Source organism: Dermacentor variabilis, chromosome 3 (genome assembly GCF_050947875.1).
Source record: "Dermacentor variabilis isolate Ectoservices chromosome 3, ASM5094787v1, whole genome shotgun sequence".
Taxonomy (NCBI): Eukaryota; Metazoa; Arthropoda; class Arachnida; order Ixodida; family Ixodidae; genus Dermacentor; species Dermacentor variabilis.
In genome coordinates, this window is record NC_134570.1 from 99,019,332 (window position 1) to 99,044,208 (window position 24,877).

At 47.7% G+C, this 24,877-nt stretch overlaps 1 protein-coding gene across 2 annotated transcripts in view; it reads right to left on the minus strand.

Annotated features, from left to right (window-relative positions):
- Window positions 1-20,440, minus strand: part of LOC142576091 (uncharacterized) — a 41,918-nt gene extending 21,478 nt beyond the window's left edge. The window contains exons 1-4 of one of the 2 annotated variants that reach the window (XM_075686030.1): window positions 20,089-20,432; window positions 12,088-12,468; window positions 8,602-8,745; window positions 7,299-7,447 (exon numbers count right to left, since the gene is read on the minus strand). In XM_075686030.1, coding sequence (XP_075542145.1) covers window positions 7,299-7,447; window positions 8,602-8,745; window positions 12,088-12,346 — 552 coding nt within the window. In that variant the 5' untranslated portion in view covers window positions 12,347-12,468; window positions 20,089-20,432. Of the gene's footprint in view, window positions 1-7,298; window positions 7,448-8,601; window positions 8,746-12,087; window positions 12,469-20,088 lie in introns of both variants that reach the window. The other variant, XM_075686031.1, reaches the window with a different exon arrangement.
- Between the last annotated feature and the right edge of the window lie 4,437 nt (window positions 20,441-24,877).

The window sequence follows — 24,877 nt, forward strand, 5'->3', positions numbered from 1 at the left end:
ACACGAGTCCATGCCCTGACGTCACGCGGGCGGCGCTCGGAGCGCCCCTCTAAGTCGTTCTCGGGGCTAATAGGGAACCTCACGGCAACGGCGACGCCGACAGCGTAAAAGCGTTTGGAGCGTCCATGTAATTGCTATCGCAGGAAACCGCCGAAGTCTTCGGATTCTACGCGTTGTGGGAACCGGTTAAAGCGGATCTTTGATTAGTGTTTGTAAAGAACGCTTTTTCTGCTTAGCGATCATCTACACGTACAGACCACAGGACCCAGTTTTACACATTTTCACTGGGAACCGCGTCGCTCAACGTAAACTCTTTTCATCTATTGCCACAGAGGTAGAGAGAAAGAAAACAGAAAATTTCGATGCGTGAGGTAGGCAGAGGAAACGGCCGGAGGAGGAATTGTCTGTGGCCCGCTACGCTAATACAGGTTGGAAAGAGGAAGCGGGCCGCCAGCGCGCTGCGACAGTGAGGAGCACGGAGCCCTCTGGCTGCCTGCTGCGGGGTGACGTAAGAGTGCGCCGCCTGGAGGGGCGCTGCTTTGCGCTCGCTGTTAGAGTCACTGGAAAAAAAATTCAGAGTACCGCAAAGGTCGGGATTTGGCTGGCAACACTGAGCGGCCACCGCCATATACCTTCCAAGCCCACTGCGTCGCGGTAGAGTGTACTCTAGTCGCGGGAAGGCCACCGTGTTGGAAGAGCTTGATATTCGGTGACACATCGGGTTGAGTGTTTTCTGAAGTACAAATACTTTGTGCCCGGAGATAATGGTTGCTAAGAACGAAAAGAAAATGTTATTTTGTGCGAAGTAATGCAGCCGGTGGTTGTTTTTGCACGCCGATTGTGTTTACTGCTGGAACTGTGCTACGATTGTGGGCAGCGGCTTAGCGCTGCTATCGGGAGCTTATGCACGCGTTTTTTTTTTCCTTTCCGCGGAGCGAGCTACCAAGGAAACATTTCGTCACTTCGAGCCGCAATGAGGCAAGCTTGTGCTTTTGGGCACGAACATCGTGCACCACCGCCGGTTTCTGTTGAATGTTTCCAAGCAGGACGAAACTAACACCTGACAGTGTCACAGGTACGTACGTTCATTGTATAATTTCACAAGCTACATCGGATACATTTAATTTAGTTTGTACTCGGGTACCGTGCGTTCTCGACTCTGCCGGGCGACTTCGTGCGCCGTATACGCACGATACACTGCGACTGCCGTGTGTGCACCGGTGTTTGGCCGTGGTCGTAAGACGATCTGTGCACAGCCGGTGTAAAAACCAACTTCGATGACTATTTTGCGCAGTAAATCTTGTGGAAAGCCAATATGAGCCATTTGCGTGATTACAGCAACGTATATGCACTTCTGTACACTGATAATGAGCGAGAGTTTGCTACATTGGGGTTTATGAACGCGGATGTCAAGTGCGTTCTTGAGCGGCTACTCTTTTCAACTTATTTATGATTGTTTTCTTAGACTGCCAAGATTTGCTGCCTGTGTAAAAAAAGAAAAGGCAGGAACGCCCGCTGGTGACGCAGCACTTTTTTTCTAAGTTACATGGGCGATGTATAAAATTCTAGCGCTTTTAGAGCGGTTTATGTAATATGCATACTGACAGAGTGAAACTAAAGCTAATGGGTGTTCTGTTGTTTTGTATTTCTTGTTATGCATCAAGCACAACATTATTTGGGTATGCACCGTAGCATTTCAACATAAAACATAATATGTATGCTGACTTCAGCTCATTGCATGTGCTCGGCTTACAGGCTCAAAATTTGAAGCATGTGTTGTGAATATCACCTAGCCGTTGGTTTCAACCTCAAAATGCGTATGTATAAATGAGCAAAGAATAAGTGGAATGCCCATCCACTCTAGGCTTCTCAATGTAATAATAATAATAATGTTTGGGGTTTTACGTGCCAAAACCACTTTCTGATTATGAGGCACGCCGTAGTGGAGGACTCCGGAAATTTTGACCACCTGGGGTTCTTTAACGTGCACCTAAATCTAAGCACACGGGTGTTTTCGCATTTCGCCCCCATCGAAATGCGGCCGCCGTGGCCGGGATTCGATCCCGCGACCTCGTGCTCAGCAGCCCAACACCATAGCCACTGAGCAACCACGGCGGGTTCTTTCTCAATGTCTTCAGCACAAAAGTGGTCCTGCAAATGTTTGTTGTATGGTTAGAAGTGTGATGATGGTCACCCTAACTCTGGGCTGCCCAAGGAGGCTCCCAGGGCTTTTTTGAATGAAGCCCTGTTTCAGACATGTGAAACAAGAAAAAGATGGAAGGTAGCTGTAATAATAAGTTGAAAGACCCAACTAAAGAGTCGAAGAATACGTTATAAAGGTTTAGAAGTTTACGCAGTGAGATAATTAAGATAGCTCAGTTGAGGTGTAAACGCGCATGTGGCCGCAAGCACGCAGCTTCAAGGATTGCTAACATTTAACCCATTTCTATTTTTCTACCAGTGCCAACACAACTGCACAGAAAGCGGCCGTTATGTGGACGCACGACATGCACTGACCATGTATTTATTGACTGCGATCGTCACGGTCTGCGAAAAACAAGTGCCATATGGGTAGAGTAACTCGAGGCGAGAGCGCGCTCACGTGCGCGGAGAAATAATGCGAGCACCTGGTGCACGTGAGGACGCGGAATTCTCGCGCGACAAGTGTGCCTTCGCGTGCCGCGACCACGGAATAACCGCGTGTGTTGAGCAACAAACGCGTACACGCGTATCCGCGTCAAGCGTGCAAGACGCGAATGATCCCTGCAATGAACTCCTATTTTCGTGGCATCGCTAACACCGCGTGAACTTCGCTTAAATATCTTCTAAAACAGTGCCGAAAAGCACAAGGGAGGTGTACTTATACCTCGCACAGACGGGTGTTTTTTTTAGGCTCGAAATTCTCCCGGCAGATTCTGTGTAACCACGTAGAACGAGGCTCTCGGTCATTTTTCCCGGTCGGAATCGAGAAAGAAGTCTTTCCAGACTCGGTTCGGTTGCTGCATCCGAAGGCGCAGCAGCCAGGCATGATTTCCTTGCAGTCAAACGCGAGCGCGACAATCGGAACACACACACACACACACACACACACACAAAAAAAAAACGTAGGGAACCTGCGCTTCCTGCGCTCTAACTCAGCCGGCCCGCCCGGTGCTTTGAAGGTATATGGCAACCCAAAGTCACGTGGTACGGTTGGGCCAATGAACGCGTCAGCGGCTTGGGGAAAATTAATGCGGTACTCTGAAATTTTTTCCAGTGACTCTACTCGCTGCAGCCTCCCAGTTTCTGTTTCGCGCCCTCTGATTTAGCGGTGCCACAACTCTGCGGGTAATCTCAATTTTCTAGATCCAGAAGTTGATATGGCTTGATCCGAGCGATCGCTTCAGTTTCCCAGTTACGATGAACGCGCTGAAGATAAAAGTTTAAAAGTGTTAATTGGTGACTAATTAACATGTATCACGTGTTAACCTCATGGTCGCCGCCACTTGCGGCATGTCTCCTAAGGGACCGTCCGTTTATGTCAAAACGACTATATTTAAATATTATTTAAAATCTTAGAAACACCTTAGAAACACAGTAAAATGTTTACAAGAGTGATGGGCATGCGTGACTCTCCGATGATCAGCCTCCTAAACGGCCAATCTTCAATTACATGCCATTCTCACGCCAGCCGACTCCATCTTATTCTCCAAACTTCAAAATCACATCACACCGCCTAATCCTTTGCCATCCTCGACTGCGCATCGATACCTTCCCAGGGCGCCGATTTCCACTAAGACCCCGCCGACTCACTTCCATAAGCAGTATGGGACCTGCCCAATCCTGCTGCTGCCCCTTAAACTCGAAGGTCTATACACTAACAGCTATGACATTCGGTCTCTAATCCATACTGCCAAATTTACCCATATGCATAAACTATATCGTGCAAGGGACCCCGGTCGAGTTTCGCAAGCCGCTCCAGCTTGTTTTCGCCGGAGTTACTTGCAGAATTCTCTCGTCTCATGTCGCAATTCTTGGAGCTTTCTGACGTTCGCAAGGAAGACGGCGGAGGGTCGCATGACTATCAGGGACGTATAGTATGGAAGTCTGAAGTCTACGTGCTGCCCTATGCGTCTCCGCGGATGCTGGGAAAATTGTAGGTACTACAGGAAACTGTCACACGCCCATGAACATACATGTAAGTGACTTGTTCGAGCTAGACATCGACGCGTATAGGTCGATGTCTACAGGCTTAATTGTGGAAAGTTGGGAGGAGCGAAAAAGAGCGTGGTTACCAATTGCCCTGTGTCGCTCGGCGGCTGCATCATGCAGTGCTTGTGGGCAGGCCGGCTAACTTCAGGCAGACGGAACGATTTGTTCGACGGCGCATTCTGTGGTATACTAATCGAAGTGACAGCGCAAGAAAGAAGGCATAAACACCGACCGTGCGCCTCGCGCCAGTGTGCACTTTGACTCGGCACACGCAGACAAAGGAACGGCGAGGTGCAGGACGGCGCCTGGACATTCGAGGTTAATGAAGTAGACGGCAAATGTTAAGCGAGGCATAGTGGCCACAGATGTTTCTGTTTACAGAAAAGTTATCTACGCGATGAAATGCAAAGGCATTTGCTACGACCGCTCTACATAAGGAACAGTGGACTTGCATGCGTGCTCAGCTCAAAGACACTGTTCTCGTTCGAGCCACGATAGACATTAATTGCAAGAGAACTCTTCCAGCTGCATAGAGGGAAGTTTCACCGCAACCCAGGCGTGTTCAAGAGTTTTCGAACTTGACTAGAACAACTGATTGCACCAGCACGATGCAAAACATTGGGGCCAACAAGATCCACCCATGCAGCTGAGACTCGCTCCACGTCTGTGGATTTCCAAAGCCCTCAAGAGACGCAACACACAGAACACATAGACTGCACGCAAGAGAGCGAAATCTGATACCAGACAATGCTCTGCCAAGAGTAGTTTCGACGCACTATGAGCACTTTCTGTCAAGCTTGAGGTATATCGAAACAACATATAAGCAAACCTGAGCAACCACTACGCGTGATAACATGTACAGGAATCCGACAAGAGCTCAATGGCCAACGTCTTTCACACATGCATACACAGACACTGCGATGCAGCTGCAACAATGAGGGGCAAAGAAAAAGAAGGGGAACATAATTAAAGAAGAAGAAAAAATATACGTCGGAAACCCTCTGAGCACATGCGCATCTATGTACATCAATGCTGGTCTTTTGCGTAAAAACGGGAATCTCATTGTACGTACATTGATAAAACACGCGCGCACACACACACACACACACACACACACACACACACACACACACACACACACACACACACACACACACACACACACACACACACACACACACACACACACACACACACACACACACACACACACACACACACACACACACACACACACACATATATATATATATATATATATATATATATATATATATATATATATATACAGTATCTAGAAAACCATGCAACCACAGGAACGCAATATTTCTCACCAGGTGGGGCGTAAAAATGGATATAAAAAAGAATTCCTCGCACAATGTTTGCCAATACAGAAGCTGTGCAAAAATAGAAGGCAAGTCAATGCATTCACAGAGTAGGGGGAAAGAACTAATGACAGCAAAAGAAAACTCAAACATTTGTTTCTGGTCCCTGCACATTAGGATCTCCCAAATATTTACATGCTGTCCACAAACATGGCAAAAATTGCGCAATGTGAGATTGGTTTGAAGCAGGATGCCATGGGGAAACAAACATGTCTGAAATGCCGCTGTACGTTTGGGGAAACTTGCTAAGGAAGAGAGGCATGCTGGAATATCCATCCCTGAACTACACCACATGCAAACATGCACTTCTTTACGCCCTTGAACAATTGAACAAGACTTGTCTGGCAAGAAAAAATATGGAATGGTTTTACGGAAGTGCCACGCTTCGGTGAATTTCCACACTGCATTTAGGGTAGCATTCGCCACTTGTTCACTAGAGACTCATAGGAAACAAAACGGAGAATTGCAATAAAAGAAAAGTTGCCATCTAAGTAACAATCCCAGTTAAAAGCACTAACACTAGATGCCGCAAGATACTGAATTCTCAGACAGTCGTGCGCGGAACGAAAGGAGCCTGTCAGGCTAGCAAACAATGATGGGAAAGTAAAAAAAAAGAAGAAAGGTTTGCAGCATGCATCAAACAAGCTAATTTGAGGTGCAGCAAGGCTTTGTCAACCAGAAGTTTTCATTACAGCTGAATGTGACACTAAACAAAGCTGCGCTCTGTATGCACATTATTGAACAACGAGAAGATTGCAAGAATTGTAAAGTCATCTACGTTTCGGTGGGAAAGAACCTTTCATAGCCCAATTTGACAAACTCAAACATGTCAAAAAGGCAAGAAAACGGTAGAAAACTAAGGCAAAGAACAGAAAAAGACATAACCAAAGTAAGTTTCAACAATGTGGACTCAAACCATATCTGAGTGACCTTGTCACACAGCCCTCTGCATGTTGCAACTCTTCAGGGGGATGCCCCAGCAGGCAAAAGGCACTGCTAGGAATGAGGATGCGCCTGAACAAAGGAGGGCAAAGCTTGGCGTTGCCATCAACATGAGAGCAGGCGGATGATAGGGACCAGAAAACCCGGCAGAGAAAGGGGATGACAGGAGAGAGAGATGGAGTCCTCGCAAGTGATGAGAACACAAATGTCGTCGTTGAGGTGCTCCCACTTTGGACTGCCCCTGCTCGCGTCCTCCTTTTTCTTGTCCCGCAGTCGTCACTTGTCGGTGCTCCAGAAAAGAGCGGAATGCCACGTATGCATGTATGACCTAGGCCAAATAAACCCGGTGAATTCCCTGTTCACTTCAGGCTTCTACAATTTATTCGATGCAATCCACATTCCAACCTCAAAAGCTTCACAAATTCTGGCTGGGGACAGAGAAATGTATTGGAGTTGAAAAGGTTAACATCTGAAATGTCATTTTTCAGGGGCTGTAGGATAACTTCGAACGAAGTCCATCCGACGCATGCAAGGAACGACCAACACGTGTCACGTGTCAATATACGAATCACGAACGAATGTTTTGAGACATGTGGTCGAAGCGTCATCGAGAAGCATAAAGGACATTTGTTTTATGCAGTAGACCTCAATGTTTTAGAACGGGCTTTCAACCTATTCCTTGAGCTTACAGGTACGCTTGTCCTTTACTTTCTGTTATCTCGTATAATCGAGAGGAAGTACTGTACGCAAGTGGGCCTCGGCTCGCGAGTGATGCCTTACTTGCAGCAGGAGGTGCAGGATCTGTGGGAAAGCGAACCCGGCCAATGTGCCGCCCGTGTAGTAGATGCCGTTGCCCGAGCCTCGGTATCGCTTGAAGTACTTGCCGATAATCACGTCGTTAGTAGACATCCCGATGCCGTTGCCGATACCTGCAACGACGAGAGATTGAGATCCCGTGAAGAATATTTTGGCACATAGGACATTCGGGCGTACGCACGACGTATACGTGAAAGGTGTTGAAAGCGGTATACTAAGGCTACAGGTTTAAACAATGTAAATTTAGTTAAAAGGAACGGGGCGGGACGCGAAGTCGAGCCAGTAATTGAATATTGTTGGGCCAGAGTATCCCGTTAAAGCATTGCATAGAGAAGCTGGAAGGTGTCTCTTTCGTTCGGACTCCAAGGTACACTCAGTAAAAGCGGGATTCTTCTTGAAACGAAGCCAAGAAAAGAAACTAGCAGCTATATATCTACGTCACTAGACAGCAACTGAGGCCCCGAAAACTGGAGTGGCTCAGTGGCAACGTTTCCAATAGCAGAAACGCATGAGGTCTTGTACAGGCAAGGCCACTTGACAAAATGCTGGTACATTTTCTAGCGTCGGCAAGGTTCTAAGTCCTCGTCTCTTGGACAGGAACTTATCGACAGCACAGCCGGTGACAACCTGCGGCAGAACCGAACGTACTTACTCCGACTCCGCGTATGTATGTTCGTAGGTAAAGGTACTGGTGCAAACATGACAAACCGTTTGCACTAGTATTAGCGTTGACAAAATCCCGTGTACGCGTTTACAGGACAGGGGCTTATCGACGACATACCTGGTTACAACTCCTCTACGCAACGCTCGGTGTAAATGTTACGACAGCCGTTCGATCAAAACGCACACCCTTGTGCGTTTTGATCAAGCGGCTGTTGTAATACAAATGAACTGGTTCCTCGGAGACACCGAAGCGGACAAGTCCAGCTGCAGAAACGCTGCCGCATGAGCAGCGGCGTTGGCTCCGTAGCTGTATGGCGTTCTGCTGTTGAACACGACGTCGTGGGTTAGATTCCGACCCGCGTTTTGATTAGGGAAAATATAAAAACGCCCGTATTCAGAGGCAGGCGATCAAAATTACACCGGAGACTTCCACTACGCGGAGTTCTTCATGATCCCAGCGTGTGCTGATTTGGGGCATTTTACCTTCAATAAATAATTTTTAACGCTTCGCTCCTGCTTTGGCTTTGTTGGTTTTACGCTTCTGCCCTGTTGCGACGAATGCATAGTGACCGTGCATGCTCGTCTTGGAAAGTGAAACGCTTACCGCTGCAGATTCCAAGCAGCAGGAAGACGGCCGTCATGTCCCCGGCGAAGGCGCAACCTATGGCGCTCACTGCCGTCACGAGGCTTCCCGTGAAAGACAACGCCATCAGCGGTACATGCTTCGTGAGGAAGCCGACGAGAGGACCTGCCGAATCACGCAAACCATGCGACGCACATTCAATTTCATTCATCTTTTCAGGAATTCAGAATTAAGGAATGATTCCTAGTAATTTATGGACCTTGATACAGCACAACAGAAACAATGCAATAGATGCAGTGTATACTATAGAAGAAAATAATTTACAGCGTTACCAACTCGCTTATCAACATATTTCTGTTAAATATTTTTCTCCACTGTTGCACGGTATTAAAGCGACATCAAAGGTCAACACTATATAAGTTTGGACTTTTGAAGTAGTTTTCAAACCTTTATGTTCATCGATTTCTCAAGAAAGGCGAAGCATCGATTGCGATAGCAAATTAGTGGACAGCTTTACAAAGCATAGTAATTTTATCGGCCGTATGAACTTGGAAACATTAGCTTACTAACTGAATTAACAAGCATGGTGTCAGCGCGCACAAGCAAACATGAGCACATCACACGATGAGCACGGACACACGCTCTCAAAACGCTGGTGTGAGCAAGCGCGGCAGCAGCAGGGAGCGAACTAACCTTCGCGCTGTCTATCGCTTCAACGCAAGAGCGGCGAGAACACAGCGAGCACAAAGGTATGAGCTGTCTGCAGATCGCTTTCGAGATACGACACGCGTGACCGCGCCGCCGCCGTGAAGAGTACGCACTTGTTGGCGCAGTCGAAGCCGCCCCCCACCCTCCCGCGCTGCCTCCCCGCTTTTCTCCCTAATGGCGTGCGAGATTGACCCGCGATCAGCAGTTCCCCCATGCGCCCGGTCGCGAACTGGCAAGTTGCTGCCGCAGCACAAATCCGAGTGCCCTCGCTTCCTCCCAGCCCCCCAGGGCCTTTCGCGCGACGGAAGACGGCGCGTTTGCTCTCCTTTTCTTAGCGTGCGGCAGATTGGGCCGCGATCGTAGGCTTCCCTCGCGTGCTTTCACTCGCACATACAGCATACGATACGCGGCAACGGTGTTAACGCCCCTGAACTTCCAATGAAACATCATGGTGACGACGACGGCTACGGCATAAATACGCCTGGCGTGTCCATATAGTTGAATAAAAAAGTTATTACTACTGGAAAAAGCGAAGGTCAAATTGAAGTCGGATATAGACAAGCGACGAAGTGGGCAACAGAAACAGCCTAATGCTGAGAAAAAAGTGAAGGGAACAAAATAGGACCAGATCATGCTTTGATCGAGTTACGTTAAGCTACCGAGAAATGAAGGAGTAGGCAAGAGCAAGGTTAAGTCGGCAACAGAGAAGTTATGAATTCGTCAACAGATGCAGCCGAGTGTGGAGGAGGAAACGAAGGAAACAAAATATGAACAGATCATGCGCAGGGTGAGTTGCGTTGAGCTACTGGGGAAATGAAGAAGTTGGCAGCAGAGACATGAAGAAGTCGGCTATAGAGGAGTTATGAATTCGGCAACAGATGCAGCCGAGTGCGGAGAAGGAAGGCAAGGGAGCAAAATGGGACGTGCGCGCGCATTGAGCGAGTTGCATTGAGCTACAGAGAAGTAAAGAAGCTGGCAACAGAAAATTGAAGAAGTCGGCTACAGGAAGTAAGGAATAAGTCAGCAACAGAAGATGCCGCGCGAGGAATGTTCAGCTTTTGTTGCTTGAGCCCAGTAGCCGTCGCATGCTGTTGAACAGTTGGTAAGGGCGGCGACCTCTGAGCTCGGAGGGGAGCAGGTGATGGAGACGCGGGCTCTGAGGTGCCGCGATGCGGTCCAAAATACCCTGCTACAGTTGCTGGTTCGAGGCATCGCACAAAGGTGCAGCGATGACGCCCACCACCTCGTGTCTTTAGCGTCTGTAAGACATTTCAGTAAATGGGAAAGAAAGATCACCTTATCACGGATTCGCATATATGCGTGGCATGCCCCGATTATTAAAACTTGTTTTTAAAGTTCGCGCCCAAAACCTGATTACTCGTGCGTCAGCTTGCGATACGTCGAGAATTTTAGAACGGTTTTCATGTGTTCGGGCCCTTGTTGTATAGAAGAAGTTCACGGAGCTTCCTACGTTGAGGATTTTTCGAATGCAACGAAGTCCATCTTTAACGTTAAGCTCGCGAGTAGACGCTACCAACAAAAAGTAGATGTGACGTCGCGGTGAGCAATTGCGTAAATTACGAACGCTACCACCACCAGTCCTTCACTTCTACGTCTTTTCCCCATGTCTTGAAGACTGTTCGCATGGTAACGGTGGTCATTTTGCTATCAGAAATTCGTTAAATATCAACGAAGACTCCACGAAGGTTTCTTTTCTTAACGCTATAGCGTTGAAACGGCGTAAATGTTTGTCCAGCTCTCCTCAAACCTGTGCTGCTGACCAGCGTATACTATAGCCATGAAAGATGATGTGATCTGAAACAAGCTTGAGTCAAACTTTAAAGAGATCCTTTTCCCGTCACTTCCACGAACAAGCATTGATGGCACTTACTTGAATGTTACCTGACAAACTTGCCAGCTCTTCTTCTGGTTTGACATAAGCATGCCGCCCCGTGACTGCTCGTCGTTTTCCTACGCCTCGAAACACGGTGTAGGATAAATAGTATATATCTTATGCCGGGTTCTCGACTGTCGTGAGAAACACGACGCCAGTCATGTAGTGAGCCCCGTATGACACATTCACCACCGTTGCATCTGCTCTGCAGGGCGTCCTCGCTTGGCTGCGGCTATTATTCGTCCGTCGTTCCCCTATACGGACCATGGATGTGATCTCGACAATCCCGACAAATGCTTCGCCAGTCACTTTACTTTTCTAACGATCATTTCGATGTCTTTATACTATCGATCTGAGGCACTTTGTAGGTTTTTCTTCAAGACAAGTTCATCATAGGGAAATGGGTTGAAGCGGTGGTACTTCAAGTTGGCTAGATCTGGCAGTATGAACTCCAGAAATGCAGTATGAACTCAATGACGGCGTCGACGATGGCACGGTGATAACAACAACGTCGCGGGCTCGCGGGATTCAATCCTAAGTGGGAACAAATGGCGGTGTTTTTAAAGCGAAGACAGCTTTCTGTGCTGCTTTCCCCCGTTTTCGTGGTTGGTCGGTGAACGGTGGTCGATGGCTGGTGGTCGGACTCGAAAGAAAAATGCTCGTTTATTCATTGGTCCGTTTGCTGGTTCGTTCGCTTGCTCGCTCTCTCGTTATTCAGTTCGTTCTGGTTATTCGCTTAAATTGAGAGTAATTGTCGATTATTTCTGCACAGCTTTTTTATTGTGGCTCCTTATGGAAAGAAAACATGGTGATGACAAACGTGTCTATTGTGCAGTTTGACAGATGGCGCGAACTCTGCGTGAAGTAAACAATTAGCTGCTAGTCGTTGCACAGAGATGACTTACCGATCAGCCAGGCGATGCTGGTGCCAACGCTGAGCACCCAGCTGCTTTGTTCACGTGTGGCGCCGAACGCGTGGACTAGGGCGACGTAGATGACTCCCGTGGAGCGACGAAAGAGACTACTCCAGAGCAGGTTCCACCCGCAGGCGACAGCCACCAGCCAGGATCGCATGTCGTCAGGTTCAGCAGGCGGCGGCCTTCCTTTCCGCTCGCGCTGCTGTTGAGACTGTCGCAGCTGCTGTCGCCCCTGGCTTCCCTCCATGTCATTACAGGTAGCCCGCGTGCAGGTCTTCGAGGTAAGAAACAGCTTCTAGAGCTGACGGCAAGCAGTCATCTTCTTACTCGCCTGGTGGTCATGCGAGCCGGGAGTTCTTGTGCAGCCATCTGCGAGAGACAGGCATGCAGGAGAAACCAGTAAACTCAATGTTCTCCTGGAAAATTTGCTTGTTCGCGCTGTAGCGGACAGAGAAACGTGCGTTATCTTTATTGGCCACCTGCCTCAACGGAAGCTCGTCTTCCGAATGAAAGAAAACTGAACACTTTGATACATGTGTTCGCTTTGAGTGTTAAAGCCGTTGCATGCACCATTTCTTTGTCTCCTATACAACGAATATCGGCCACACGCAGCCTGTACATATATACCCGTGTCGCTGTCAACTTGTTTCACGCATTATGCACCCAACGTAACATTAGTATCTCTGAAGCGCTGCTGCTGGACGTATGCCATCGTGCATACGATGCGCTCACATATATTTCCCAAAAAGTGCAAATTCTTACTGCGAGAGACGACGACGTATTTGTCTTCAAATCAAATGACAACGCCGTGTCTTCCACATGCCCCCCTGTGTGTCGTCTGCGGTTTAATGTGGCTCTTTCTTTCTCACGTCTGCCATGTGAATACGCACAACGCAGGCCTTATCTCTCACCGGAATCTTTTAAGCATTTTGTCGCGATACAGAGTTCCCCACTGGAGATAGCTAGAGTGCCACTGCAGGATAGGGTAATTAAACTGACGTGCAACCAAAGTAATTTGTTCTGCGGAAGCAGTGGATACAGCGGACTGGTAGCTGTTTGCGGCGACAATCTCCGACAACTCATAATCAATCAGCGGTCTTGTTTGCGCAGCATGTTTTCGTGATTTTGCATTCACTTTTTTCTGCGTTCACAGGGCTGCGAGTGCGAATAATCTCTGTTCTGACGGATACGGTATACTTGGATCTATATATTAAAATTCTGTACACTTCGCTGTTTCTGAAGAACACAGGCATTTTTGAAGTTCGAAGTGTGGTATTTCAATCAATATAATCGTATGGCTCACGAGCCAACACTGAAGGGGAAACTGGGCTCCTTACAGGGCCTTCATGTCGTAGGGCGTGGAGGAGGCAGCGACTCACAATAACCTAAACAAGGGTTAAACATTCGCATACCATATCAAACAGAATTATTACAAAATGCCACACGTAAAAAAATTCAGAACATTGAATAATTGTTCAGTGGGACACACGGACAATATGACTGCTAAAAATTTGTGTTGTGTATCAGCTAGTATGTGGCCGTCTATGTAGCTATACATTGGGCTCTGCAAATCAGCCTCTTTTTCGAGTGAAAAGGACACAGGAGCTTTTAGTAGGATTCAGTTTAAAGGATTCTTCAAGAAGGGAATAAAGCTCGGTAAGCACAGGGGTTCTGCGTTTACGCAGTAACATTTAATGGCCCCAATGTCTAATCATCTTGAGCTGACAAGCGCTGAGCATACAATGCGCGCTAACGATCGTGTTTTTAAAGAATTACATCGCTACGCGTTACGGAAAGGTCTGAAATTTTAACCCGAACGCCGTTTTCCCTTTCTGTCGCGGCGACCGCGCTTGAAGCCGGACAGTGACGTAGTTGCGTCCCTACGCCTACGTAGTCGAGTCCGCAGTGTGACGTCGCTCGTGGTGACACGTTACTTCGAGAAATATTCAAGGCAACATCCGTTATTTGTGTATTCTGTTGCTTGAAATGACGAATTGAAGTTTAGAGAAATAATAAAAGACACAAACGGAATATCTGCGTGTTTTTTGTTTTACTTTGCATCAAAGCAAGAGAGATGTACTTCCGCTTCGTCTGCTTGTTCCCACGGTCGTGCAATCACTTGCGCAGGTACGGAATCTATGCCATTTTCTACTGTGTTCCAGCGCGTGATCACGCTCTGTGATCTGCTTGTTCTGCCTCGGTATTCGTGTAGCATTGAATTACAACGTATATGTAAACTGGTAGCGAAGATTCCATAGAAGCCCACATGTCAAGAAAATGGTGGCTCGAGAGCTTACGACTCTCTTCAGCTGAAACGTCAGCGTGTCCTTTAACCATAGGAGTGACGCATGCCTTAATGTGAACAAATTAGGCTGTTATTGACGGCAATTGCTCCAGTAGCTTCCTTAGAAAAGTGAGCGAATAGGATCAATGACACTGCCACATATGTTTCAAAAGCAACTTCACTTTTATTCGTCTAAAATAATGAAACCAATATAATTGACCAAACAAAACATGTTTGAATGGATGAGAAGTACTATGGCCAGCAGACAGTCGTAATGTATTGCAACATATGCGGATCCTTTTCACAGAGTTATTCGTAATTCCTTGCGACACCATCCATTCATATGCAACGGTTATCAGACAGGACAACATTACCCCACATTATCATTTAGGAAACATTCGACTGACTAATTTTGCTGCCCGTCGGACAACCAAAGCCTGTGTTACGGAGAGTAAACGAGCATAGCGCGACGTTTCTTCGCGGAGCGTTCCGCATTATTGTCACGACGAGAGAAGCGCGTAGAATACCGCAGCGTGAATTTGAACGATAACAAAAAGCCCGCCCTCACACGTATCGCGAATGAATGCCGTGCGCTAGGTCACGCAAAACTTGAATTGGAGCGCATGCCACACTTTAAACAAACACGCAAGGAAGTAAATCAACTGGGATGAAACCACCGCGTTCAAGTGTGCAGTGTCATTCCGCAGGACTTAGTAGCTGGTTTGCACAGCCTTGCCAAGTCTTACGCCAGATTCACTGGTTGGTAGGGGTCACCAAGAACGAACTAATAAATTGAGAAATAGAAAAAATTACCACTTGTTGTTTTAGCACAGCAAAAATACTTGAAACGGAATATATAGTCGTACGACAGCATTCTGATTAAAAATTTCCGAACGTTTTGTTTTCGCGTAGTTTTCTAGTTTCATTGTTTGCACCCCTTTCACATAGTCGCGCTTCAATCGTGCACCACTAACTGATATCTTTAGTGCTGGGCTTTGGCACGGTTTTCGTTCCAAGCTTCGCGACCTATTTAGATAGACCTTGTTGAATAATACCGCTAGTCATGTGTCCTTGTGCACAGCGCGCAAAATTGTGCGCTGCGTGAAACGAGACGCCAAAAGAGCTTGCGCGCAACGCCGTCAGCGAAAGTGCGCAGCGCCGCAAAGTAAAAAAAAAGGGAGGAGAAAAAGAAACGAAGGCGGGGCCCATGACGTAGGCGTCACGCGATGCTCGAGGTCCGGTATGGGAGAACGCAGGAAGGGAATTTCGCTTGCGGAGGCTAGAGGCGGCGAGCGGAGAGGGTGTGTCGCTTTGCAGAGGAGCTTGCCTTGTGAAATCATGGCTTCGCGGCTCTGAAATATTTATATCTCGGCTATTAATGGGGGGGGAGGGGTGTGAGGAGCCGATTCGAAAAATTTTTGCGGCATAACACTCCCTAGAGGACACGCAACAACTTCCAGTGCATAACCAAAATTTCCTGTGGAGCCTGGTGAGGGGTCCTTAAAGGCTTTTACGACGCTTAGTCACTAAAGATAATGGTTTTAGAACTTTTAATTTCCTTATATGTTTTACAGCCGATAATAGTACATAGGCCTCCGCAGTAAAGACACTTGTTTCTGGGCGAAAGGCATCGGTTTCAGAGAAGGTCGGTACGATTGCTGCATAAAACACGCCAGCATGTGAATTAGAAGCGTTAGTGCAAAACTCTATGCACGAGTACTTCGATGTTAGTCTTAGGAAATACATTCGAATATGTGCCTCCAGGGCGTGTTTTGTCATCTCTACGAATGATCTATCGCATTCCAGGAGCTGCCAATGTCACGGCGGCAATGTCTTCGCTGGGAACGTCAGGTTATGCTCGAGAATTGGAACTCCCATTTCCTCAGAAAGCTTTGTTACGCTCAGAGAGAATGGATCTCTAGCTGCTTGTCGGTCATTAAACTGCGTTGCAGATCTCACGTCATTTATGGCTATATAAGAGGGATGGTGGCGGTTTGCTTTCAGTTTCAGAAACTACATGAAACTGGAGTACGACATCTGAGTATGAAGCAACCACTCATTACCTTCACCGTGGAGACTTTCTACAGGACTTGTCCTGACGGCACCGGTCGCCAAGCGGGCATCTAGGGGGTGAACAGGGTCAAGCATCTTCAAGGCGCACTACACTATACACTATGGCCCCATACACTATGGCCCCATAGTCTGAACGCGTACGTATGAGACTTTTGTACACGTTCATCAGATACTTCCTGTCACTGCCCCATGGTGTATCTGATAAAGTTTTCAGAAGGTTCATTATTTTTTAGACGTTTCGGTTTGAGGTGCTTTAAATGTGTAATGAAGGTTAATTTCGAGTCTAATATGACACCTAAAAATTTGTGTTGTGGGGTATGTGCTGTCTATGTACCTTTACATTGGGCTATGTAAATAAGTCTCTTTTTCGTTTGGAAAGGACACAGGAGCTTTTAAGAGGATTCAATTTAAAGCCGTTTTCTTCTCGCCATTAACACACTTTGTTCAAGCCAAGCCGGACATGGCTCTCAAAGACAGCAAGGTTACATGACTTGAAACCTAATGGTACGTTACCTACGTATACTGAATAAAACGTACTCTGCGGTAAAGATAAGTGCAAGGAACGCATTTTGAGTATAGAAAGGGTACAGCCTAATACCCCACCTTGCGAACCCCGATTTCGTACGGAAATGGCCTGGACAGACTATTGTCAGCCATAACCCGATATGTACGGTGTGATAAGTAACTTTCAATTACATTAAGTATTTTGATTCGTATACCACTTCTGAAAGGTCTCGCAAAATACCATATCTCGAAGTTGTGTCAAAGGCCTTTTTCATGTCTAAGAAAACAGAAAGAAAGAACTGCTTATGCATAAAGGCGTCGTGAATGTTTGCCTCAATGCACACTAGATGGTCAGTATAGTCGACCGACCTTCTCTGAAGCCGCAGTGATAAGGGTCAAGCATTTTCTTCGATTGAAGGAAATGTAAAAGACGACGATTTAGCATTTTCTCGAAGAGTTTGCGTAAACAACTCGTGAGTGCTTTTGGACGGTATTTGAAGCGTCGGATTGGTCTTTGCCCTGTTTCAAGACCGGGACCCCGATAGCTTCTTTCCATGAGCTTGGAGGGTATCTAGCAGCCCAAGTAAATAAATAAATAAATAAATAAATAAATAAATAAATAAGAAAAACGAAGACGTAACCAATTTCACAGCGAAGCTGTTAAGGGCTAGTTCCCGCCGGAGCGTTTCCATGTGTAGACACAAAACTTCCCTTACGTGGGCCCATCCTGAAGATAGTGTAATACCGGGCTGACCCGCAGCGGAGGTGAGCAGCCGTTAAGCACTCCCCATACGTGAGCCATTCCCGAAGATAGTGCAATGCCGGGATGACTGGCGGTGGAGGAGAATTTCGTCATTAAGGGGCCCACATACACAGCTTCGCTGATCATCCTTCACAGAGTGGAAGGGCACTTAGTTTCATTGGCTTAAGTTCTGCTACTTGCCTGTATTTAAGGATTGATTCCGAGTAGCTTATGAAGCTGGATACATGCGCGACATGTATGCCAAGGGTGTCGGTCTGGTTTTGTAAGGTATGTCATTGGTCATCGATCAAAGGTAGTGGGTTGATTTGTTGCCCTTTTAGCCTTCTCAGTCCATTCCATACTTTACCCTCCTGGGCATAGAAATTGATGCCTGAGCGTAACCTCTGCCAGCTTGCGGTCCTTGCCTGCCGCCTCGAGCGCCGCCCTTGTGACTTCGTATGTTTAAATGCAGTGAGATTTTCCGCCATGAATTGGATACTGGCGCAGTGTGCTCCATGCCTTATTTTGTCTCTCTCGTGCCTCTCTGCTAACTTCCTTCCACCAAGGAACGCATCCCTTACATGATTGGATGTTTGTTGGTGGAATGAACTATGCGACTGCATCAATAATAACAGCGTTAAATTATAGCCACATGGTAGTGACGGCCAAGAACACAGTGGCAGAACTGTGCATGATGAAACTGACTCTTTATTGGCTTAAACCTGTGCCCAGAAAAAAACAGGCTACACTCAAAGCACAACGATAGCGGTGAACACAGTCGGGGATTGTCGAAAATCTGATCAGCCGGTCAAGCGCGTCGGCTTTTATACGTAAGTCATCGAAAGTTCCAGAGTAATCGCTGGTGCCTGCGTGTCTTCCAGAAAGCACTACACAATTCGTGTCGCGCACACGTTCAATTAAACAAGGTTGAGATACAACAGACTGCGGATAGAACCATCGATAACATTCCAGAAACTTCCGACGCTTCCGATACATGCGGGCGCGACCTGTTCTTAGCGATAAAATTTGTTAGACGGCGAAAAGTGGTCAATCAAGAAAGATAAACAAGTAGACGTGTCAATATGCTTCAGCGTAATCTATGCTGAAATCGCGTATGAAGTCTTGTGATAAGTAAATAGATTCCTTAAAACGCTTCCACTCAGCCGAGTCAAGTTTCCAGCGAGGAACATGCGGAGGAATGTCGTGTTGTGTTAGTAAGTCCAGAGTCACCGGGAAGTGACCACTCCCCAAACGGATTTTCTATTACATTGCACTGTAAATAAGAAAAAAAAAGTACGGAAGATCCGAGCGCTAAATCTATCCATGAATATGAATAATGTGCAATATTATAGCAGGTAGGTTCCTTGCTATTAAATAGGAACACGCCAGACGTCACAAGAAAGGTTTCGATCAGTCGACTGCTCGAATCAGTCCACCAGTCTGCCCAAATACTGTTATGAGCATTAAGAGGGTGATCAGGCAGACGGGGGATGATAGATCCATACGCGTACTCGGCTACGTCGTGTCGCAACACACCAAGCGCCTGGTGACGCAGACGCCCCTGCGGGCGATGGAAACAGTAATGAACCGCCTGAAGACTAACAAGAAATGCTTAACGAGAACGGTGGCAATATAGTAATCCGACGCTCTGCCGCCACACGCTGCATCCCTCTCGGGTTTCGACACGAAGCGTGCGTCAATCTCCATAACATAGGGTCGGCCGTACTCGCAACATTCAATCAGAACTGCGCATAAGAAAATTAGCGATTTTCACTAAGCCTCTCTCGAATTCACGTTAAATGAGTGTTTTATTTTTGCTGGATGTGCTTATACCATGCTCTGTCGGAGGCGGTACGGCATCAGATCCTTACAACGAAGTGACCTGTATATAACGAGATATTTTGAACGTCCTGAGCGCTTCGTTGTCAAGGCGTTTGGCTGCCGCTGATTTGAAGTAAGTACTTTCGCTGTAAGGATTCCCCATCTCAGGCATGCAATTATTCTACACATAATTTCTTTCATCTAAATACGCTTGGAAAAATACGAGATGCGAGTGAACTTCTACGGGATCCTTCTTGCTTTCCCAAAGCTTGCCGGCGCAAGTCTCTTGGTCGTCATCTCTGTTTAATTTTAGGTGCAACAAACAGGGCTTATCTGCACCGTCTTATGCACGATGTTCTAATACGGCTCCTTGCATAAACATGGGTGCTGGTGCACAATATTGGAACTCCTGCTGAATATCCTGCACACTATATATATACCCGAGTTCGCGAGCGAGGAGGACTCGATAGTCAGGCAATGCCATATTTACAACGTCATATTTTGGTCTGATTAGCTGTTCTGCAGAACGCTATATATCTTATCGCAACTGGTTGACGACACTCACCAGGAAAATCCACAGGACGTAGTTCTTGGTTGAAGAACAAATTGGGCCCTCGTGCACTACACGCGAGATCTTTGTTCGCACGATCGGTTCGCCGATGAATGGCACGCATCTCCAAAACACCGCCACTTGCGACGTGAGCCCGGGATCGAGCCAGCTGCCTTGCTGCGGCAAGCGTGGCGTCCTGACGCCCTTCGCTCTCCGGTGTCAAGTTTCTACAAGTCGGGAAAGCGCGTGAACGCGCACGGAAAAATACAAAAAGATAACAAAGGGAGAGTGACGTTTTCACGACAAGCCGCCTCGCCACGGAAGACCTATAATACTTAAGCTCGCGCTCTCCTGCGTCAGTAGTCTTGTATTTGACCACTGCGCTTATGATACTTCTTGTTTTCTTCTTTGTGCGCTGCTTGTTCGTTCAGGATCAAACGTAGGGCAATCTCCCAAGTATTTGGTTGTTTTTTTTTCCTCCCCATCGTAAATCTGGACAAGTGCAAACACGGCGTCGAACTTGGGGCGGCAGCGATATCCCATGTCCGTCATCATTTTATTCAGGAAAGCGCAAGAATTACGCACGAGGAAGCGTAATTCTCCTAATTATGTGTTAGCTTATCTTTATTTCTTTCATTCTGCGAAGCTGACTGGTATATTGCGCATACATGACCTTATTCTTGATATTTTTTTTCGTATCTTTATCTTTTTATTAGCCTAATAACCATCCCGATTGTTGGCGTACCTTCCACATCAGTTTATGATGCAAATTTTCGTTATCACCATGGGCATGATAGCTGCCGTTAGCATGCCCACGCCCATCAGCTTGTTTCCGCGAAGTGCGACAGAGCGCGCGGTCATGAGGCCATTTTCACGGCGTTCCCAAAGGCGCCGCCATGTTTGATCACGTGGTAACTTGCCCATTAATTGGCTCAGTTGTCTGCGCTGCCACCTTGATTACGATAGAAGTGCATGACGCCGGTGCGGCTCAGCAAACCTCTTTTTTTGGGTGCATATCGTGGACGGTGACTGGGTGGACTACACGAAGCTTTGACCGCAGCTTTTGAGGACATGTAACCGCTTTCTAGGGTCATTACACCTTGTCCAAACGGTGCGTGCAGCGCATACAGTGTTTGTACTAGAAGCGGGGGTAGAAATGTATTCCAAGCTGTCTCTAACGTGCCATGTTTGACTTAAATCAGGATTATAGTGTCTTTCGTTCTTGTTTTTTTTTATTTTTCAATCACTTCGAAGCAGTAACTTGTCGTGTTCTGACTCAGTAACGTTCCTTGATGCGGTCACTGATAGTTTATTTTCTTGCTAATATCGCTCACGGATGGGATAAGTTGTGGCAGATTTGTTCTTGCCGCACATAATTAAGGCTTGAAACGTAGATATCTTATACTTTGTAATAGTTTGTAGCAAATACGCATATATAGCCAGTCGCTTGCTCCTTAGCACCATCATAAAGCTTTCAGCTTCGTACATTCATGTGCTGTTGGTGTCGTCATCACCGGGCGTGCGTCAGCGCGTTCATTCCGAAAGATAAGCTCACTATAGACTCAAGGTCATTGCAGATATGACTGAGACGCGACGGTGCACTGTGAAACCTTAACCCGTATGCGCCTTTCTCTCTCGGATACCGAGCATAATCCTTGTGTGTTCGCTTCTCCACAAAACTCAACGTATCGTCTTTGCTAAGCTGAGTTTGATACATCTCAAATTTTTTATTTGAAGCAAACAAATGATAGGGTTTTTCATGCGCTGAATCGAGTTCTCCGTCGCAAATACCTAGTTCAGCTAGTGAGAAATAGGTTATCATTTCTCACATGGCATTCCTTTCTTTTTCTTCTATTTAAGTATGTAATCTTGGCGGCCATAAATAAAGATCAACAAGTTGGTCCTCCTTTCTTGAAGTAGGATGGAGGGTGTCTGGCTTTTGTGAGGTGACATTCTGAACGAAGAAACGTATTGACAGAAAGATCTGCGGCTCTCGCACCGCAGGACTGCGCGCGCCTCTACCCAACCAAGTCAGAAGGATGAGTACATTGGTTCCATCTTCTTCCTCGACTGCACCGACCAAGGTCATCCTCAAATAGCCACGAATCCCCACGTCCTTCCATGGGGACATCTTCGAGGATGTAGAGGACGGGCTCGATCACTTTGAGCGTGTCGCAGAATTCAACGGCTGGACTCCAGAGCGCAAGCTACGCAACGCCTACTTTGCCCTCGAGGACTATGCGGGGACATGGTTTGAGAACCGTGAGGTGGCCCTACAGACATGGGACGAATTCCGACGGCAGCTAATCGGCACATACGCCAGCCTCGATCGCAAGGAGCGAGCTGAATCTACAATTCAGGCGAGAGTACAGAGGCCGAACGAAAGCGTCGCAATGTTTGTCGAAGATACGTGCCGACTTTTCCGACGCGCGGATCCGTCCATGCCGGAAGAAAAGAAGGTCAGGAGCTTGATGCGCGGTGTCAAGCAAGAGTTATTCGGTACCCTAATACGCAACCCACCAAAGACCGTTTCAGAGTTTCTCGCGGAAGCCGTATCAACGGGAAATCTACTGCAGCAGTGAAGAAGGCATTACAACCGCGACGTGTCGACCCTATCTCTTGACTCTTTCGCTATACCCTTGGACAATACCGACGCCTTGCGCGAGCTCATTAGGCTTATCGTTCGAGAAGAGCTCTAAACGCCTCAGGTGGCTCCAGCATCGGTACAGCGACTCGCTCTGGCTGAGGTCGTCCGGGAGGAAATCAGGCAGGCAGTACAAGTCCCGGAGCGAAGCAAGACACCACAGCACGAGGTACGGCAGCCACAGGCTCGCATGCCGTATGCGGAAGCTGCGCGAAGTTCGTCGTCCCCTATTTTTCGCGATGTGAGCGACGTCCCGGACTTTCATGGTGTGCGCGCCGTTGAACAAGCAACTGGCGACTTCAGGCCTCGCCGCACGCCATTCATGGCTGAAACACGACCACCTCCCAAGAGCGACGTATGGCGCACCGCAGACCGGAGGCCCTTGTATTTTCATTGCGGTGAAGTCGATCACCTCTACAGGGAGTGTCCTTACTGCCGAGCTGGGCTCCGTGGATTTTCACTGAATGCGCCGTGCCCGCGCAATGGTGAACGCCCGCTGGAGGTTGAAGCATACCTCGCGGACGCCATGACCTCGTTTGCCCCACGATTCCGTGAACCCCGGTCACCGTCACCCGCCCGAAACAGGTCTTCCAGCTCCCTACTCACGCCGAGAGCAACGAGGCGTCACTCACCCAGCCCAGCCTTCCGGGAAGAACTGAGTCCAGCGACCTGCGGAGGTGAGGTCGCTGACGTCCCAAACGCTGAAGATCCTCCACTCCGACGACCGCGATACGGTGTAATTGAGACGCAGAGAAAGCAGTGTAGTTCCGTGCCAGTATCCTGCGACGTACCAGTTACCATAGATGACCACGAAGTAATAGCGTTAATCGACACAGCTGCGGACACGTCTGTTATGAGCCAGAATCTCGCGCGTATACTAAAAAAAGTTTCGACGTAGTGGATCGGAACTCAGATTCGTACTGCAGGAGGGCATCTCAATACTCCAAGGGGCCGGTGCACGACACGAGTCCACATTCGGAGCTTCACGTACATCAGCCACTTCGTCATTCTTCCTAAATGTTCAAAGGACCTTATACTCGGCATGAATTTCCTTCAGGGGAAGGGTGCCATCATCGACCTGCAAGAGTCTAGAGTCAGCTTCGCTACTATGCAAACCATAGCGAACAGTAATGACAACGACCGTGACATCGCGCTTCGCGTGGCTGACGATCACGTCACGTTGCCACCCAAGATCAGCGTGCTTACCGTTGTCCGATGCGACATGGAGGACGACGCCGAAGGAATTGCTCAGGCAAACGTGCCCCTGCTTCTTGAGCGCCCCATTTGTATAGCCAGAGGGCTTCTTCAGGTGCGAAACAAATGTTCAGTCGTTTTGCTAACAAACTTTAGCAAAGAGTATCGGCATGTACCGCGAGGAACGCAATCGCATTTCTTCGCGAAATCACTGATGTTACTGACATTGCCACATTTGAAACCGCATCGTCTCAGCAATCTGAATTACCCTGCCTAAAAGGACGGTTTCACGTTTACGCCGCTCTGCCAGACCATCAAAAAGACCGTCTACTGAGTCTCGTGAATGAATTTGCGGACTGTTTTTCAACGTCATCCCAAGTGCGGCGCACGTCCATCACAAAGCACCGCATTATTACGGACGAGTCCGCACGTCCTGTTCGTCAGCATCCTTGCAGAGTGTCTCCAGTGGCAAGGGAAGAGATCAAGCATCAGGTGAAAGAGATGCTCCAAGACGACGTGATCCAGCCGTCCACAAGCCCGTGGGCCTCCCCTGTAGTGTTATAAGGAAGGACAACACACTAAGTTTCTGTGTAGATTACAGAAAGTTGAACCGTGTCACCAAGCGCGATGTTTATACATTGCCACGCATCGACGACGCATTGGATCGTCTACAACATGCCAAGTTATTTTCTTCGTTGCATCTTAAATCAGGGTATTGGCAAATCGAAGTTGATGAACAGGATCGTGAAAAAACAGCGTTTGTCACACCTGATGGGCTTTATGAGTTCAAAGTTCTCCCCTTCGGTCTCTGTTCCGCACCTGCCACCTTTCAGCGGATGATGGATACCGTGCTTGCTGAACTCAAATGGCAAACCTGCCTCGTGTACTTGGACGACGTCATCGTGTTCTCGAGCACGTTTGACGAACATCTCGCATGACTCAAGAGTGTCCTCGCTGCGATCCATA